Here is an 18343-nt window from a genome sequence, read left to right on the forward strand (position 1 = left end):
TGGGGGAAATAATAACACATCATAAAATTGTTATAAAGAAAAACAGAAGTTCATAAAGCACATAGTACAGTGCCTGGCACACGGACACAGATATCCTGAGTAAATGATGGTGGTTACTATTATTATTATTCCACTTGTTGAATTTCCAGTTCAAGAACTGTCTCTTCCGGAAGGATCTTGCTTAATACACAGGAATTGAGGAGGTAGAGCTTTAGTCACCAAGTGTCATTATCCTCTCAAAAATTGCCTTCCTGGTGACTACCCCATAAATTCCTCCATAAATCTGTCCAAGGAAACTGTGCTGTGTGGACTGACAGCCTCCCACCTTATGAATGGGTGAGGAACCTAGAGCCCTCAGTGACTCCAAACTGAGTTGCCCTTGAACAAACACCAGTTGTTGCATTCATCCACTAAGCAGGTGAGGCAGAGTAGAAATATTCTAATCCCCCATCTTTTCTCTTCTAAGACTGAGTACTAGGGAGTTCCCTGGTGGTCTAGTGGTTAGGAGTCAGCACTTTCACAGTCATGGCCCAGGTTCAATCCCTTGTCAGGGAACTGAGATCCCACAAGCCCAGTGGTGTGGCCAAATAAATAAATTTTGTTAAAAAAAAAAAATAAGACCGCATACTAGAGATGTAACCCTTGACATGCTATTAAGAATGTACTGCTTTCACAGTGGCAGCATGTTACCTGAGAGATGCACACAATTTCACAGGCATGTCGGATTCAGGAGTCAGGGTTATATTCATTCACTCATTCAACAAATATTTATAGAATAACTGTGTGACATGACAGGGACTGTTTCAGGTAGCTAGGATACAGCAGTGATTTATTAAAAGTATCAAGACTTGGGCTTCCCTGGTGGCGCAGTGGTTGAGAGTCCACCTGCTGATGCGGGGGACGGGGGTTCGTGCCCCGGTCCGGGAAGATCCCACATGCCGCCAAGCGGCTGGGCCCGTGGGCCATGGCCACTGAGCCTGCGCGTCCGGAGCCTGTGCTCCGCAACGGGAGAGGCCACAGCAGTGAGAGGCCCGCGTACCGCAAAAAAAAAAATCTCAGGTAAAAGTATCAAGACTTGTTTTCTTACCCAGCATTTGGTTTATCTTGGTGAATGGTCCACATGCCTCCCAGCAATCTTATAAAGTGTATTCCTTATTATCATCCCAAATTTACAGCGGAGAAAAATGAAGCTTATGCACTTAGCTTCCCTTCCAGCTAATAAGTGGCAACACTGAGTTGTTGGTTTTTTTTAAACTCTTAACACTGAGATTTTGAACCCAAATTTCTGACACGATAATCTGAGCTCTTAACTTTCTCCTTTACATATGAAAAGGAATAAAAGAATTGTTTTTTTAATCTTATTCATTTTACTGCAAGTACAGTCAACAAATTTCTAATCATGGGTCCTCTGAGAATAATATTTACTTTGTTTCTGAGTCATGAGGATTTTCACCAAATAATGTTCATTAGTGGATAATAGTGGTTAATACTACAATGAGTTGCCAAGAAGGAATATTTGACTAATTAAAATTTTGTTACAATTTATGATTATGTAACATGATTACATTCAGCATTGCATCATTTACCACCTAACAAATTTCATTTTGCTACTGATGTGTTTAGGTTTTAAGGCTGAATTTTCTTTCTGAACATTTTCAACTACTACCTAATAGGCACACTGTTAGGTAATAGTTAAAAGAATACAATTTTTAGATTTTTTAATGTTATGAGTATTGTTTGGAAAATTAATCTGAATGGAACAAAAATGGTATACAACATTCCAATAGAAATTTAGTTTAGTTTTAAGTTAAACCATACTAAATTGCCATTTTGTAGTTTAAAATGATCAACTATTACCAATTTCATATAGTTCAAGTTCAAAAAAATCCTACTATTCCATACGCCTGAATGCAGCAGTAACTAGAGTGTAATCTTTGCCAGGAAAGGGATTTTGGGGTTTTGTGCACTATTGTGCACATGGTAGGCACTTAGAAAATGGTTGTTGAATGAATGAATTAGGAAAGCAAATAAAACATAGTAACTAACCTTCCATCCTAACATCTCTTTGGGTTTAGGTTTAAAATGGGAATAAGAAAAATAACATGATATGAATGTCAGTCTCTTCAAATGATAAAAAGTTTAGTTTAAATACTTAATTTACCTGAGAGAATTGAAAACATAATTTCACACAAAAACTTGTACATGAAGGTTTATAGCAGCATTATTCATAATAACCAAAAAGTGGAAATAACCCAAATGTCCATAAACTGATGAAGGTTTAAATAAAATGTGGTATATCCATGCAATGGAATATTATTGAGTCATAAAAAGGAATGATTTACCGGTAGGAACTATAACATGAATGAAACTTGAAAACATTATGCTAAGTGAAAGAATCCAGACACAAAAGGTCACATATTATATTAACAGTTAGTATAAAATGTCCAGAATGGGCAAATCAAGAGAGACAGAAAGTAGATCAGTGGATGCCAGGGTTTAGAGGCAAGAGGAAATGAAGAGAGACTCCTAATAGACTTTTTCAGTGATGCAAATATTCTGGAATTAGTGGTGATAATTGTACAGCCTTGTGAATATACTAAAACCCACTGAATTATATACACACTTTAAAATTAAGGGCGAATTTTACAGTATATGAAATGTATTTCAATTTCTGAAAAGTGGGGAAAAAAACTTAAGTTCTCTTCAGAACAAGTCAAAAGTACACTATAAAATAATAGACATGTGTTTATAAATGTAAGAGTATTAGGAAATGTTCCCTTGTTTAATTATAAACCAAGTGGAATGTTTGGAGATTTCAGTAATCTGACAGGGAACTTAAGAGGATTAACCTGACTTCCCCAGTGTTAACAATACCAATTTAAACTGCATCATTCAAAAACTACATAGTCATATTAAAGTAACTGCAGCAATGACTTCCACAAAGAAAACCAATTAGATTAATTACTCATTAAGGCTGTCATCATTTTAAATATATTTATATAATGGTTTTACTTCCTTAAGTGTTGGATTGTGCCTTGAGATCTAATGTATGGCAAAGTCACATCTCTAACCACTTAATTAGAGGTTGAGAAGTGGGTGGGATTGGACTGAATGTAGCAATGCTGACATTCCAGATTGGAACACAAAGCGAAGCAGGATTTAAGAAACCTAAATTCTAGCCTTCAATATGCAGACACTTAAATAGCAAGAACTAAAACTGTCCCATTCAGCAGTGCAATTTTTTTAATATTGAAATACAACATATAGGTAAGTGTACACATCGTTAAGTGTAGACTATGAGTTTCCCTAAATTGAACACTCCTTTGGAAACAGCCTCCAGATCAAGAAGTAGAGCATAGCACACAGAACTAGGGCTTTTTTTTTCTCTTTCCTTAAGCCTCAGAGAATATTCAAATAGTTTAAATCCCCTCAAGGGCAGACTCTCAGTCATGCCATAGTTAAATTTGGGGAGGAAGGGCAGAGGACCCTGAAATGGTAATAACGTATATCTTAGTATACACTGAATTTTAATGGCAAATTTACCGACACCAGTATCTGCAATACGTCACCTTCACTGAACCACCGAGTAATGGTCTTTTTCTGGATCCAGAGATTCAGAAACAGTTCCTACATTTACGCATGAGTTTTGAAAATCTCCCACATCTAGATGCTTCTTTCCAACAAAACTTTAACCAAATTTTTGGAGCAGGAAAGTTTTGTGTCAGGTCGTGCTTTTCCTGCCAAAGTTTTGAGCACCCTTGAACACTCGTCAGGAGGAACGGTCCCCTCCAGACCTCACACGCCAAACACTCCGCAGTTCTACCCGAAGCCCGCGGATCTCCGAGCGCTCCCTAGAGTGGTCCAGGACCACCCTCCACCCTCGGGGAGCCCAAGCCTCTACCCCACGCCACCCCTCTGGTCTCCGTCCCTGCCCACCCGGGCAGAAACGCCGCGTTGTTCCTTTAAGGCCGGGAGCAGCAAGGGTGTGCGGGGAAAGGCCGGTTCCTCCCGCCTCTTTCTACACCGCTCCCTTCCCTCTCCCATCGGAGTTTCAGGTGAATGGGTCACTGACAGAGGAGGCCGCCACACCACGCCTTCTCGCTAGCGTCCACCTCTCCGCTTCTCCGTCCTCTGGCGGAGGCGGCGGGACTCCGGGGAGAACTAGCCAGATCGCCGAGGAGCCCGAGCCGGGTGCAGCAGGTGGGGCTCGCCGGCGCGTGGCCACGAACCTTCCGCCCCCGGCCCTGGGGTTGGTGCGCATGCCCGGGGGCAGGACGGCGGGGTGGGTGGGGGTGGGGAGGAGGGGGAGGGAGAGGAGGAGGGCTGGGTCCCCTGCGGAGTCCCGGCTGAGAGCTGGCGGTCTGCACGTCGTCAGGTGCGCCCTCCAGGTGAGCGCGCTCCTGGGCTCCCGCCGTCCTTGGTGGGTTGGGCCCGGCTGCAGTGAGGAGGTGAGAGCTGGGCACGGCGCCTGGATCGCACGGGGGGACCAAGGCCCCCCGGTCTTGTAGGGAAGGCGCAGGGGGAGGACGCCCAGCGCTGGTTTCGGTGGCGGTTTCGCTCCTGGGCTGGGACTCGCAGGAACCGGAGAGGCACGGGGCGGCGGAGAGAGCCGCGCCGGGCGAACTTGGGGGCTGCCTCCCAGGGGCGAGGGGCCGCTTGGAGCCGCCCGTCAGCTCCTTCGGCGGAAACGCTTAAAGCCACCAGTGTCTAGGCGGCGTGGGCAACTTTTCGCTTTCCTGGGGGCCGGCGGGAGGTTGGTGAACAACTAGAATCCTGCGCCCAGCTCTCCGGGCTGCGGTTCTGGGAGGTCCTCGGGGAGAGGGCCCTGAGCTTGAAAGCTGGAGCAAGGGGGCAGCTCGCTGGCCGGGGCGGGGCGGCTCGGACTCCGAGGGGAGCCTGCTGTTCTCCGCCCCCATCCCACTCGCTTTGGGTGTCCCTGGAGGAGAGGGGGTGGCCGGGTTTAATCCGTGCAGCATTCCTGGAGACCTGGGGTGGGCCGATCGGCTGTTTTCAACCCCCTTGGTGGGAGCTGTGTGAGCCCGCGTCGATTTATGCTGGGGGGCGGGGATTTAATTTCGAATGAAGCTGTACTTCGAGGGAAGCCGCTCACGCATGGGATTCTCACCCGTGACCTAAAGGCCGCCGCCAGACAGGCGGACCTGCCTCGGGGCAGTCCCTGCTCGGCCAGCGCGGGCGCGCACCGTCCGGGGTGCTCCTGGGCGCTGCGGGGGCGCAAGGCCTCCGGGACCTGCTCTCGGCCAGGCCGCCGGGTCTTGAGACCCCGGGAAGGGCAGGCCCCGCGCGCAGCCGACATGTTGCCTGCGTTGGAGGAAGTGTGCGGGGCAGGTGGGATGAGGGGCCAAAATGGCCTCTGCACCTTACGGCTGGGAGAGCAAGCCCAAGCCCCTCGTGTCCCAGGTGAAGCAGCTGAGCCGGAGGAGAGGCACGGCATCCTCGGGCCGGCCCTGGGGCTGGCCGGGCAACCTACCCACCTGGGAAATGACTCAGGGCGGGGAGGAGGCAGCATTCCAGGTTAGTGTGTGGCCCTCACGCACAACAGGGGTATTATTGGGATCCCAGGAAAAGAGAATCCCTTCCCATTAAGGCACGTGTGTTTTTTGTGATTGAAAACTGGTTCTTTCCAGACAGAGGTGGATTTCTCAAACTGTGTATTCCCTAGTGTAGCAGTGTTTCCTTTTGCACTGTACGTATTGAATCTTTATTTTCTCTTCCTGGTGTTTTAAAATAGACATTTTAAAAGGTGGCGCCACAGTAATTGATAACTCCTCGGACAAAGCAGCAGCCTGTTTTTTTTGTAGTTCTGCATTTATTTGATTATTAGGCACCTTCTTTGTTAGAGTATGGCGGGGAGGAGAGCGAGATTTCCACAACTTCCAGGCAATTTAGGGAAACGATGAGCATTGCCTCCTATGTGTAAGGCACTGTGCTAAAAGCCTGTTGTGCTTTATGTCATGTAATCACCCCAGCATTTCTAAAAGCTAGATCTTATTAGAGCTCCATTTTAAAAGTGAGTAAACACCGGGTAGGGGAAACATGTTACAAATGGGCTGGCTTGAAAACTACTTCAGCTAATCAGGAAAGGTATATCATTAAAGCCACAGTCCTTGATATTCCAGCGTGAGAACCAGATTTGGGGAGTTTTTCTGGAATTCTCTACCTTTGACTAGTCCTTATGGCCTCATATAAGTGTTCCCCATCTTGCTTGATGTAAAGGTAAAACTCTTCCTGTTTTCTTCTAAAGATAATGCTGTAGTTATTGCCCTTTCAAAATGACAGAAGATTGCTTTCAACCACATAAAGTAACTGGTATGTCTTTCACCTTCCCAGGAACCTCCCAGAGGGAAGTTTTCTTTAGTTGCATTTCAAGGCTTACTTGATTAGAATTTTAGTGGGCTTTTTTCATCCACATTACTATTTATGGAACTATTGGAGTAAAAAGACCATTGTTACACCTTTCCACAAAATCTGCCTCCAGGGTTGCAGCTGTTCTGTACCTTCAGGCTTTCCAGTCTTGAATGTGGTATGAATCATCTGGGGATCTTATTAAAATACAGATTCTGATTCATAGGTCAAAGGTGGAGCCTGCCTTTCTAATAAGTTCCCAGGTGATGTCTGTACAGTTGTGAGTCTGACCCTTTTTTCTCCCTTTCCCTCACACTGTAAGCACTTAACTACTTTTGTTGAACTTAACTTGAAGGATTGTATTTCCTGGGTGTTAGTTACGTGAAGAGCTTCAAGGTATTCACTGCTGGATTGAAATCCCAACTCTAATTTGGGCTGTTGATTTTATAAATCAAATATTGATTGAGCATCCCTTTGTATCAGGGACTGGATCTAGGGATCAGGAATAAGAGTGATGATCAAGACAGACATTTAAGTGCTTGGGAAGCTGGTATTCCTTTTGGGGTGGAGATGGTAGCAGTTTAAAAGAAAGAAAGAAAAAAGAATTAGAAGGGAAATTTGCTCTGAAAATAAATTGGTTTGGTGGATGGAATGAGTAACCGGGAGGACATCTCTGAGGAGGTGACATTTGAGCTGTGACCTGATCGGGAGGTTCCTGCCATGTAAAGATCTGGGCGTTCTAAACAGGAAACCCTCAAGATCAAGGCCCTCCTTGGATTGATGCCTTTATTCTAGGCAATGATTCTCAAAATATATGGCGTGGTTAAAAATCATCTGGAGAGCTAATTTAAAATGTGGTTTCTGACTCAGAGCTAGTCCATTTCAAAATCTGCCTAATTTCAAAATCTAAATAGAATCATTTAATATAAACATAAACAACTTGTTAAAAGCAAATTAATGAAAGGCATGTGATCAAAAAGGAACAGACGGCCCTTAAATATAATAGTGTTTATTTTTACTTGTTGACAGTTTGCTTTATTTATTTATTTATGGCTGTGTTGGGTCTTTGTTTCTGTGTGAGGGCTTTCTCTAGTTGTGGCAAGGGGGGGCCACTCTTCATCGCGGTGCGCGGGCCTCTCACTATCACCGCCTCTCTTATTGCGGAGCACGGGCTCCAGATGCACAGGCTCAGTAATTGTGGCTCACGTGCCCAGTTGCTCTGCGGCATGTGGGATCTTCCCAGACCAGGGCTCGAACCCGTGTCCCCTGCATTGGCAGGTAGATTCTCAGCCACTGCTTCACCAGGGAAGCCCGACAGTTTGCTTTAAAGAATACTTCTGAAGCATAGCATTTTCAGACTTTCCTTTTTAAAAAATATTTATTTATTTATTTTTATTTGGTTGCGTCGGGTCTTAGTTGCAGACAGCAGGCTTCTCAGCTGCGTCACACGGACTCCTTAGTTGCGGCATGCAAATTCTTAGTTGCTGCACACATGTGGGATCTAGTTCCCTGACCAGGGATCGAACCCGGGCCCCCTGCATTGGGAGTGTGAAGTCTCATACACTGTGCCACCACGAAGTCCCAGGCTTTCCTTTTTTATCTTAACTTAGTTTTCTAAGATTTTTTTGGCCAGTAAATATTTTCAAAGAGAGAACTTTTTATACTTTAACATCAACTTAACATATTCAGTAAGGGTCAACTGCTTCCCTTTTGGCCCTGACTCTGAGTCAGCTGTTTGACTTATGTCCCTATCATTCTTACGACACAGTTTCTGTGAAGGTTCTGTGAAGGTGACCAGTGAGCCCCTTCAGCCAGATCCTGTGGCCTTTCACTTCTAATTTTTTCCTTCATTCAGCATATACTTATTGACCAGATATTGTTAATGTTGCCGTGCTGGGCATTGGGCAGCGTTCTTGGTCCTCTCTTTCCTATTGCCTTACCTTAAAACCCAGTCACAGGCTGCCTTGAAAGATACCTTAGAAGTCCTTCAGTCCACTTCTCCCCACCCCCTGCAAATACCAAACAAGCTTGGCATAAATGGCATGAGGTCAGATTGTTATTTGTTATTTTAGGAGGGTGTGTGGAGAGACTTCCTAACACTGAGATGAGATCTGACCCTCTGGAGTGTTTTTATTTTTTTAAAGGAACCATTTCTAGGACTACAAAGACAGCTCTATAGCTATTTGAAGACTGCCATAGTGGTCCTTTTTTTTTTTTTTTTTTCGGTACGCAGGCCTGTCACTGTTGTGGCCTCTCCCGTTGTGGAGCACAGGCTCCGGGCACGCAGGCTCAGCGGCCATGGCTCACGGGCCTAGCCACTCCGTGGCATGTGGGATCCTCCTGGACCGGGACACGAACCCGTGTCCCCTGCATCGGCAGGCGGACTCTCAACCACTGCGCCACCAGAGAAGCCCCATAGTGGTCCTTCTAATGTTGAGTTATCCAGGCCAAACATTTCCTGTTTTTCCAGTCATTTGTCCTAGAACATGGTTTTTCTAGATCTTTAACAATCTAAGTCTACCTCCTGGAGAGGCATCTAGTTGTAACATGATGTTCAGATTTCACGGTTCTGCAGGGGTTTGTTTCTTTTTTTTTTTTTGATTTTATTATTTTTTATAGATTTGTTTCTTTTTAATAACTGTATCATTCCTAGATCTAAGCACTAACTCTGTAAATACTGGATAAGTTTGGGATAGCTTGTTAACTTTTGTTGAAATTCTGATCAAGGAAATACACTTATAAAAATGAACAGTTATTAAGCCAGATTTCCGTTATCTAGTACTTATACTATTAGTTTTTAAAAATTGAATTTTACATATTTAAAATCATTTATCCTGCCACCAGTATTTGAAAATGGATACAATATACCTAAGTGCCTAAACACTGAAATTTCTCACCTTCAGAATAATCACCTTGCTGTAAATGCTTTTTGCTCATCTTCTTTAATACATTATCTTACCTATTTATCCCAGTCCAGAGGTCAGGATTATCCCCCTCTTTGGCACAGGAGGGTAGCGATGCTCACAGAAGAGAAGAATTTGTCCCCTCAGATTGTGAGTTTTTAACTAGGTTTGTTTTAGCCCATCATTTTAGCCTTACAGAGACCTTGATCAGTGTCGATGTACTTGTAGCCAGTAGGTTACCTGTCCTTTCCAGTGTCTTGTCAGCTGCAAATCTGGATACACTTGTCCATTTTGTCTGTGGTCACGACTTGATACCTCCCTCCAGGTGGACATAAATGGTTCATTCATTCATCCTAATTAACTTCCATTATTCAGCCCCGTAGGAATCTGCCTACCCACACTCTGTTACACAAGGACGTGTCCAGAATTCTCTCTGTATTCCCCTCATCTACCAGTCTGGTAACCTTCTCAAAAAAGAAAATGAAGTTGATTTGGCATGAGTTGTTCTTTTTTTTTTTTAAGATTTATTTTTATTTATTTATTTAGGCTGCTCCAGGTCTTAGTTGCCGCATATGGGATCTTTTTTTTTTTTTTTTTTTTTTTTTTTTAGTTGTGGCATGCGTGTGGGATCTAGTTTCCCGACCAGGGGTTGAACCCAGGCCCCCTGCTTTGGGAGTGCGGAGTCTTACCCTCTGGACCACCAGGGAAGTCCTGGCTTGTTCTTAATTAATTTTCTGAAATTATTTGCTTCACAATTTAAAATCTCTGCTCTTAGGGGAGACATGACAAACTCCAGGAAATAGACGTTTGGAAAGGGATTTTGTTGGCTGGATTTTCGACAAAACAAAACCTCAGCCTGAGTCTGGATTAATTTAGGATTTTTAGGAACTACCGTTGAGCCTGGAATTTTTGGCATAGTCTTGAATGAGTGAGACCTAGTTATAGAAGAGGTAAGATTCCTCTGAGGTCAGTGTGTCAGTATTTGACATTCAGCTTCAGAAATAGGGTTCCATATTGAATAGTGTTTAGATTCAGTTTTCCTTAATGCTCTTTTTCTGAATATCAGTTAAGAAGACACTTAATCTGGACTTTACTCTTTCATAGCACTGTAATATTTTGGCCTAAATCGCTCGTCTGTATGTGTGTTTGGGTGCTAGTTACAGGGCTGTATACACTTAGATTTGTGCACTTTTCTGTATGTTATACTTCAATAAAGCAGTTTTTAGAAATAAAAGAATGAAGAGAAGTTGTCTTTCCTCACTGTGTTTGGAAAATTATTCTAGTTGCGTTGGCATTACTAACATTTAATATATTTCCATCTTTGAGGTTTCACCTAGATACAATATTTTATTCTGAGAAATTATACTATTCGTTTTTAAAAATTGAGTTTTACGTATTTAAAATGATTTATCCTGCCACCAGTATTTGAAAATGGATACAATATACCTAAGTGCCTAAACACTGAAATTTCTCACCTTCAGAGTAATCACCTTTCTGTAAATGCTTTTTGTTTATCTTCTTTAATACATTATCTTACCTATTTATCCCAGTCCAGAGGTCAGGATTATCCCCCTCTTTGGCACAAATTTTCTTTGAGAAATTTGTAATTGACTATTCTTAAGGATGTGGAGGGTAGTTGCTGTTGATTTGAAAGAACAAAGTTTAAAGGGTTTGAATTGATTTACTGTTGCAAACCTAGTAATGTATGATTACACAACCGTTATTTGAAAAGGAAAAAATATTAGACACTTTAATATACTCAGGTTATAGATCTTTCTCATGTCCTTCCCACCATCCACCCCCAAGCTTCTGGCTCTTTCTTGCTAAGTCTTCCCTGTTATCTCCAAACTGCACTTAATCGTGTAGTTCAGCCCTTAAATAATGCCTGTCGTAGATGTTGTTTTCTTTGTGCGTGACCTTCGGGAGAACTTGGTCTCATGCTTAACTTCCACAGGCTCCTATGGTACAGCGTAGGCATTTAATAAATACTTGTTGATTGAGTGAAATTGCCTCTCAGATGTTCAGGGATTTTTGTTCTGAGGAATCTTAGAATAAAATTATTCTGCTTTTCTCTTAGTGAAGAGGACTCTTTACTACAGTGTGTGTTTGATGTTTTTCCTTTTTTGAAAATTACATTCCATTTTGAAGACTTGGAAAAGGAGATAAGGGGAAAATGTCCATAATCGTACTATTTACAGATGCTTTTTGTAACCCTTTTTAATGATAAAAGCATACTTTTAAACCAGATTATGCTTTAGTTAACACTGAAGGGCTGGTATATGCTGGACACAGCTATGTGTGCCCTTCCATATGCATTCTCATTTTATATGAACTTTGAAAAGTAATATGAGACAGAAGAAATGTATTTAAGAAATTTTATTTTTTATACATCTGTAATTGTGTTCTTTGAAGTGACTATTTTAAAAAATACCACTTTTGCCTATGCTGTAAAAACCTTTGTGAAATTTTCATTATTGCAACTTTAAATTTCAAGTTTCAACAATATTCATATGGCAGTGATGTGCAGAGCATGATGCTAGGTGCCCTGAGGACTACCAGGCCAAATGAGTCCTACGCTCAATGATTTCTTGTGCTCAAAGAATTAATGGTCCAATGTGTAAAAATGACAGTGGAAAGGACAAGAGAAATAACCAAGGAGTGAGAGGTTACTTGAGATCGATATCATTAGTTTTCTTAGTGATGCAAGGAAACTATGAGCTCAGCAGTAATGTCATTACCCTACTTATGTTGCTTAGATTGGCTTATCTTGGGAGCTACGGGGCATTGCTCATCCTGAAGATCAGGTGACCACTGACATCAGCCATGTCATCCAGACCTTTTGAAAGTCCACCTCCTTACAGACCTGATGAATTGTAAGTAAATACGTAAGTCTTTTTCTTTGACCGAGACTCGCAGCTTGTAGGATTTGAGTTCCCTGACCAGGGATTGAACCCAGGCCTTCTGCAGTGAGAGCATGGAGTCCTAACCACTGGACCACCAGGGAATTCCCCTTTTCTTTTTTTTAAAGTCTATTACATGTTTAAAAAAAAAAAAGGTGTAGTTGAAACTTTCATCTGTTATGTGTTTGCTATAAAATAAAACAGTAGAATAGAATAGAATAGAAGAAAATAAAACTGTTATGTGTTTGGTTGATTTGTAAAATCAAATTGAACCAAAGGGTATGTGGTGAAGAGTGAGTTTCCCTCTTACCTATAACTTCCAGGATGACAGTTTTTTTCTGCAGTGGGAGCTATTATCACTTGACTTGTGTGTGTGTGTGTGTGTGTGTGTGTGTGTGTGTGTGTGTGTGGTACGCGGGCCTCTCACTGCTGTGGCCTCTCCTGTTGCGGAGCACAGGCTCCAGACGCAAAGGCTCAGCGGCCATGGCTCACGGGCCCGGCCACTCTGCGGCATGTGGGATCTTCCCAGAGTGGGGCACGAACCCGTGTCCCCTGCATCGGCAGGTGGACTCTCAACCACTGCGCCACCAGGGAAGCCCCCTTTTTGTTTTTCACCAGTGGTATGAAGCTTCCATATTAATACCTTATTTAGGTGACTGTTGGCAATAGATTGTCAGTTTTTCAAATAACACCTTTATTGAGATATAATTCACATACCTTACAATTCACCCATTTAGAATGGGCAGTTCATTGATTTGGGTGTATTCACAGAGTTGTGCAACCATTACCACGATCAGTTTTAGAATATTTTCATCATCCCCTTCCCAAAAAAACCCCTCTATCCATTAGTGGTCATTCCCCATTTCCCCCCAGTACTAGGCAACCACCAGTCCACTTTGTTTCTAGATTTGTCCATTCTGGATATTTCATAGAAATGGAATCATACAATGTTTGGTCTTTTGTGACTGACTTCTTTCACTTAACAATAATGTTTTCCACATGGTTAATTTTAAGTGATTCCTTAATTATATTAAAACAAGAAACAAAGTTGAGGGTTCTTGGTGTCTTTAGCCATTTGGAGATTTAACAATGAATTCTTAAGTTTTAAATTTTCTGTCAAACATTGATAGGGGTTTCCTCCTTTAAGTAGTTTGTAGCGTTAACTCTGATAACTGTAGTAAGAGGATATGCTTCTATTACATAGCCTCCTGACCGATACCTGAATGTGGTAGGGACGCAGCTGTTTATGGCAATGAGATATGCTGGAGAATATAGTAACTGAGTAGTGCTCCATTAACCTCATACTTATTTTTGTAAACAGTGGTGAAATATACATATAGAAAAGGGCACAGAACATGCATATAAAATGATGAATAAATACTAAGCAAAATAATCATCTCAGTCAAGAAATAGAGCACCCCAATCTTTGCCTGTGTCCTCTCCTTCCTGTAGAAACCACTGTTCTGACATGTGGACATCACTTGCCACTGTTCTGACGTGTGGACATCACTTGCTTTTCTCTATTATTTTCCCACTTTGTACATCCTGAACAATATGGTTTAGTTTTACTTGTTCTTAAACTTTGTATGAACATAATATGCTGTATGTATTCTTTTCTGCTTTGTTTCTTTCAACTTGTAAGATTTATCTACATGAATTTGTAGTTCATTTTTTTTGCTTCAGAGCAGTGCTAAAGAAATATAGTGCGAGCCATATATGTAGTTTCATGTTTTCTTGTAACCATATTAAAAATAAAAGAAATTAATTTTAATAATATATTTCACTTAGCTCAATATATCCAAAATGTTATCATTTCAACATGTGATTGACATAAACATTGGTTTACAAGATAGTTTATATTCTTTTTTTAGCAGTCTTTATTTTTTAGAGCAGTTCTAGGTTCACAGCACAATTGAGAGGCACATACAGAGATTTCCTGTAGGTCCCCTGCCCACACATGCATAGCTTCCCCATTATCAACATCCCCACCAGAGTGGTGCATTTGTTACAATTGAGGAACCTACATTGACACATCATTATCACTCAAAGTCGTAGTCAATACTAGGGTTCTCTCCTGCTGATGTTACATTCTTCCCTCATACTATGAGCACTTTGTGTTTTACGCTTCACAGCACATCTCAGTTGGGACTGGCCGCATTTCAAGTGCTCCGTCCATCTGTGCGGCTAGCGGCTGTCATAATAGCACAGCTCCGTAGCATTCCATTGTGAGGCTCTATCACAGTTACCCATGGCACTGTAGGCACTGCAGCTTGGGGTTATCATAAGCAATGTTTCTGCGAACATTGCACTGTTCATGGGAGTATAAGTGAATCCGTCACTTTGGAAAACAGTTTGACATTGTCTAGTAGAGCTGAAAATTTTAAAAAAATTTGACCCAGAAATTCTACTCCTGGATATATACCCTAAAAAAAACTGCCTGTGTGTACCAGGATGTATGTTGGAGACTGTGTCAGAGCTACGCTGTTCATGACAGCCCCAAATGGAAACAGCCCAAGTATCTAAGTAGAATGTTTTACCGAGTTTTCTTTCTTGACATTTTCATTGTTCTCTCCAGTTTCTCCATTTCCTTTTCATTCTCATTTACGGTACTCAGGTAATTCTAATTCCTATGGTTAGTGGCACCCAGTAGTAAGACGTCTCCTTTGGAGTGAGGAAGGCGGTCTATAGAAATAATGACAAAAACAAAAGGGCTTTAGTTGGTTTAGGAATTGAATTTTGCCTCGCCAGGGCCCACAGGTTTTAGATTCAGTGTGTCCACGCATCAGTGTGTCTGTTACAAGCTGTGTGTTTATCATTAAATTACTGGAGTTTGCAAGGTATTTTTATAAAGGAGATTCTGATCTGATTAGCCATCAGATCTGATTAGCCACCATTCTGATGAGCACTCATTGGTAATTGATCTACTTTGTAGCTCTTGCTGTAACTGGCTGTAGTTCATGTAGTGCTTCGTTTAATGTCTTACTGCCCTGACAGACTGTACTCTGTGATGGGCCTGGACTGAGGCTGTCCTGTTCACTGTTGTATCCCCAGTGCCTAGCACAGAGCCCAGCAGGCGTCAGCCTGGCAACTCCAGTAAATAGCCACCAAATGATAAGTGAATGAATGTGCATTCTTAGGTAAGAGAGCGAGGCTGCCAGGATTTACACGTGACCCAGTGGAGGCCACTGTAAGTGTCAAGTCTGAAGGAATCGGTCTTCAGTCACAAAGGCAAAAGGGCTGATACCACTGTTCTAAACTCCCTGGGTCCCGTCCCCAGGGATTATGATTTAACTGGTCTGGAGTGCTCCGTCTGGGGGATGTTATACATCCCCAGGTGATTCTAATGTGCCGCAAAATTTGAGAACCTCTGTTCCGTAGAAACGAAGTAGTCATTCTCAATGTGTGGTTTCCAGACTGCGGCAGCATCAGCAGCATCTAGAAACTTGTTCTACCCCAGACCTGCAGACTCAGCAACTCTGGGGATGAGGGCCAACAAACCCTCCAGGTGATTTTGACGCATCGTGCACAGATATGTTTACTGTTCAATGGGTGTCTGAGTCAGTTGGGGCTACTGTAATAGAGTACCATAGACTGGGTAGCTTATAAACAACAGAAACTTTTTTCTCACAATCTGGAGGCTGGAAGCCCAAGGTACGGTGCCAACACGGCCCGGTTCTAGTGGAGGCCATCTTCCAGATTGCAGACTTCTTGTATCCTCACATTGTAGAAGGGGTGAGAGAGCTCTCTGGGGCCTCTTTCATAAGGGCACTGATCCCATTCATGAGGGCTCCACCCTCATGACCTAATTATTTCCCAGAGACCCCACCTCCTAATACCATCGCATGGGGGTTAGGATTTTTTAAAAAAATAAATCTATTTATTTATTTATTTTTGGCTGCGTTGGGTCTTCATTGCTGCTTGTGGGCTTTCTCTAGTCGCGGCAAGCGGGGGCTACTCTTCGTTGTGGTGTGTGGGCTCTGGGCACGCGGGCTCTGGAGCGCAGGCTCAGTAGTTGTGGCGCACGGGCTTAGTTGCTCCGCAGCATGTGGGATCTTCCTGAACCAGGGCTCGAACCTGTGTCCCCTGCATTGGCAGGTGGATTCTTAACCACTGTGCCACCGGGTAAGTCTGGGGGTCAGGATTTTGATATTTGAATTTGGTAGGGGTGTGGGGGGATACAGATTGCCCCATTACAGTGAAACAGTACAAATCATAGTTTTATTTGCCAGTGGTTTGTTCAAATTATTCCAGGTACTTTATTTGTTCTTTCTGCTCACCACTAAAAATGGCTAACTTAAAATTTTCATGTGCTTTTCAGCAAACCCAATCATTATGCACCAAGCAATGACGTATATGGTGGAGAGATGCACATTCGACCAATGCTCTCTCAGCCAGCGTATTCTTTCTACCCGGAAGATGAAATTCTCCACTTCTACAAATGGACCTCTCCTCCAGGAGTGATTCGGATTCTGTCTATGCTTATTATCGTGATGTGCATTGCCATTTTTGCCTGTGTTGCCTCCACTCTTGCCTGGGACAGAGGCTATGGAACCTTAGTGGGAGGTGGCATTGGCTACCCTTATGGAGGAAGTGGCTTTGGTAGCTACGGAAGTGGATATGGCTATGGTTATGGCTACGGTTATGGCTATGGAGGAGGCTATACAGATCCAAGAGCGGCAAAGGGATTCCTGCTGGCCATGGCTGCCTTTTGTTTCATGGCTGCATTGGTGATATTTGTTACCAGCGTTATAAGAGCTGAAGTATCTAGAACAAGAAGATATTATTTGACTGTGATAATAGTGAGTGCTGTCCTGGCCGTTATGGTGTTTATTGCCACAATTGTCTATATATTGGGAGTCAACCCAACTGCCCAGGCATCTGGGTCTCTCTACAGTTCACAAATATATGCCCTCTGCAACCAGTTTTATACACCTGCAGCTGCTGGAGTCTATGTGGATCAATATTTGTATCACTACTGTGTGGTGGATCCCCAGGAGGTAGGGATAGTTTTGTTCTTTTTTCTCCCCTCTTGCCTTGGGTCAGAGGCTCTCCTCTTGGGATGCTTAATAGATTCACTTTGGGAATGTTTAAAAAAATATTGATGCTACGCCCCACTTCTATTTAAACCAGAAACTGGGAGAAGGGCTGGGTGTCATTATTAAGATATGATTAACATACCATCCAATGCATCCATTTAAAATACAATTCAGTATTTTTAGTATATTCACAGAGTTGTGCAACCATCACCACAGTTGATCTTAGAACATTTTCACTACCCCAGGAAAACCCCCGTCCTCATTAGCGGTCACTCCTCATTTCACTAACCGTCCCCAGATCGAGAAACCACTAATCCTGTTCTGTGGTTTTGCCTATTCTGGATATCTCATATAAGCAGACTCATACAATATGTGTTTTTGTATGATTGGCTTCTTTCACTTAGCATTAATGTTTTAAGGTTCATCCGTGTTAGAACATGTACCAGTACTTCATTCCTTTTTATTGCTGAATACCGTTCCATTGTGGGGCTATACCACATTTTATTTATTGGCCAGTTAACAGACATTTGGGCTATTTCCACCTTGGCCGTTACGAATTTTTCTGTGAAACTTATGTTTTAATGTCTCTTGAGTTCTTTATATACCTAGGGGTAGAATTGATGGGTCTTAGGGAGATTCTGCGTTTAACCTTTTGAGGAACTGTCACATTGTTCTACAAAGAGGTTGCATTATTGTACGTTTACCAGAAATGTATGAGGATTCCAGTTTCTCCACATCCCCCAGCATTGTTTTTGTCTGTTTGAGTCTAACCATGCTAATGGGTGTGAAGTGGTACCTCATTTTGGTTTTGATTTGCATTTCCTTGATAGCTAATGATATTTTCTTCTGCTTATTGGCTATTAGTATATCTTCTTTGGAGAAATGGTTATTCAGGATCTTTGCCCATTATTTAGTTGGGCTATTTGGATTTTTATTAAGTTGTAAGAAATTTTATATATTTGGATACAAGTCCCTTATAATATGATTTGCAAGTATTTTCTCTCCATTTTGTCATTCTCTTTTCACTTTCTGGATGATGTTCTTTGCACAAAAGTTTTTTAATTTTGGTGAGGTCTCATTTAATTTTGCTTCATTGCTTTTGCACCCTAAAAGGGTGTTGTATCTAAAAACACTTTGCCTA

The 18343-nt window shown here is 42.5% G+C and overlaps 1 protein-coding gene across 8 annotated transcripts in view; it reads left to right on the forward strand.

The window, feature by feature from the left end:
• The first annotated feature begins 4060 nt into the window (after nt 1-4060).
• The window catches only part of OCLN (occludin), a 47878-nt gene continuing 33595 nt past the window's right edge, over nt 4061-18343 (forward strand). For 3 of the 8 annotated variants that reach the window (XM_060143072.1, XM_060143078.1, XM_060143077.1), the window contains exons 1-3: nt 4061-4200; nt 12023-12139; nt 16485-17163. In XM_060143072.1, the coding sequence (XP_059999055.1) occupies nt 12090-12139; nt 16485-17163 (729 nt within the window). In that variant the 5' untranslated portion in view covers nt 4061-4200; nt 12023-12089. Of the gene's footprint in view, nt 4201-4327; nt 4449-12022; nt 12152-16484; nt 17164-18343 lie in introns of those variants that run through there. The other 5 variants (XM_060143074.1, XM_060143075.1, XM_060143076.1 and 2 more) reach the window with 5 other exon arrangements.

Source organism: Lagenorhynchus albirostris, chromosome 3 (genome assembly GCF_949774975.1).
Source record: "Lagenorhynchus albirostris chromosome 3, mLagAlb1.1, whole genome shotgun sequence".
In the NCBI taxonomy this organism is placed as follows: Eukaryota; Metazoa; Chordata; class Mammalia; order Artiodactyla; family Delphinidae; genus Lagenorhynchus; species Lagenorhynchus albirostris.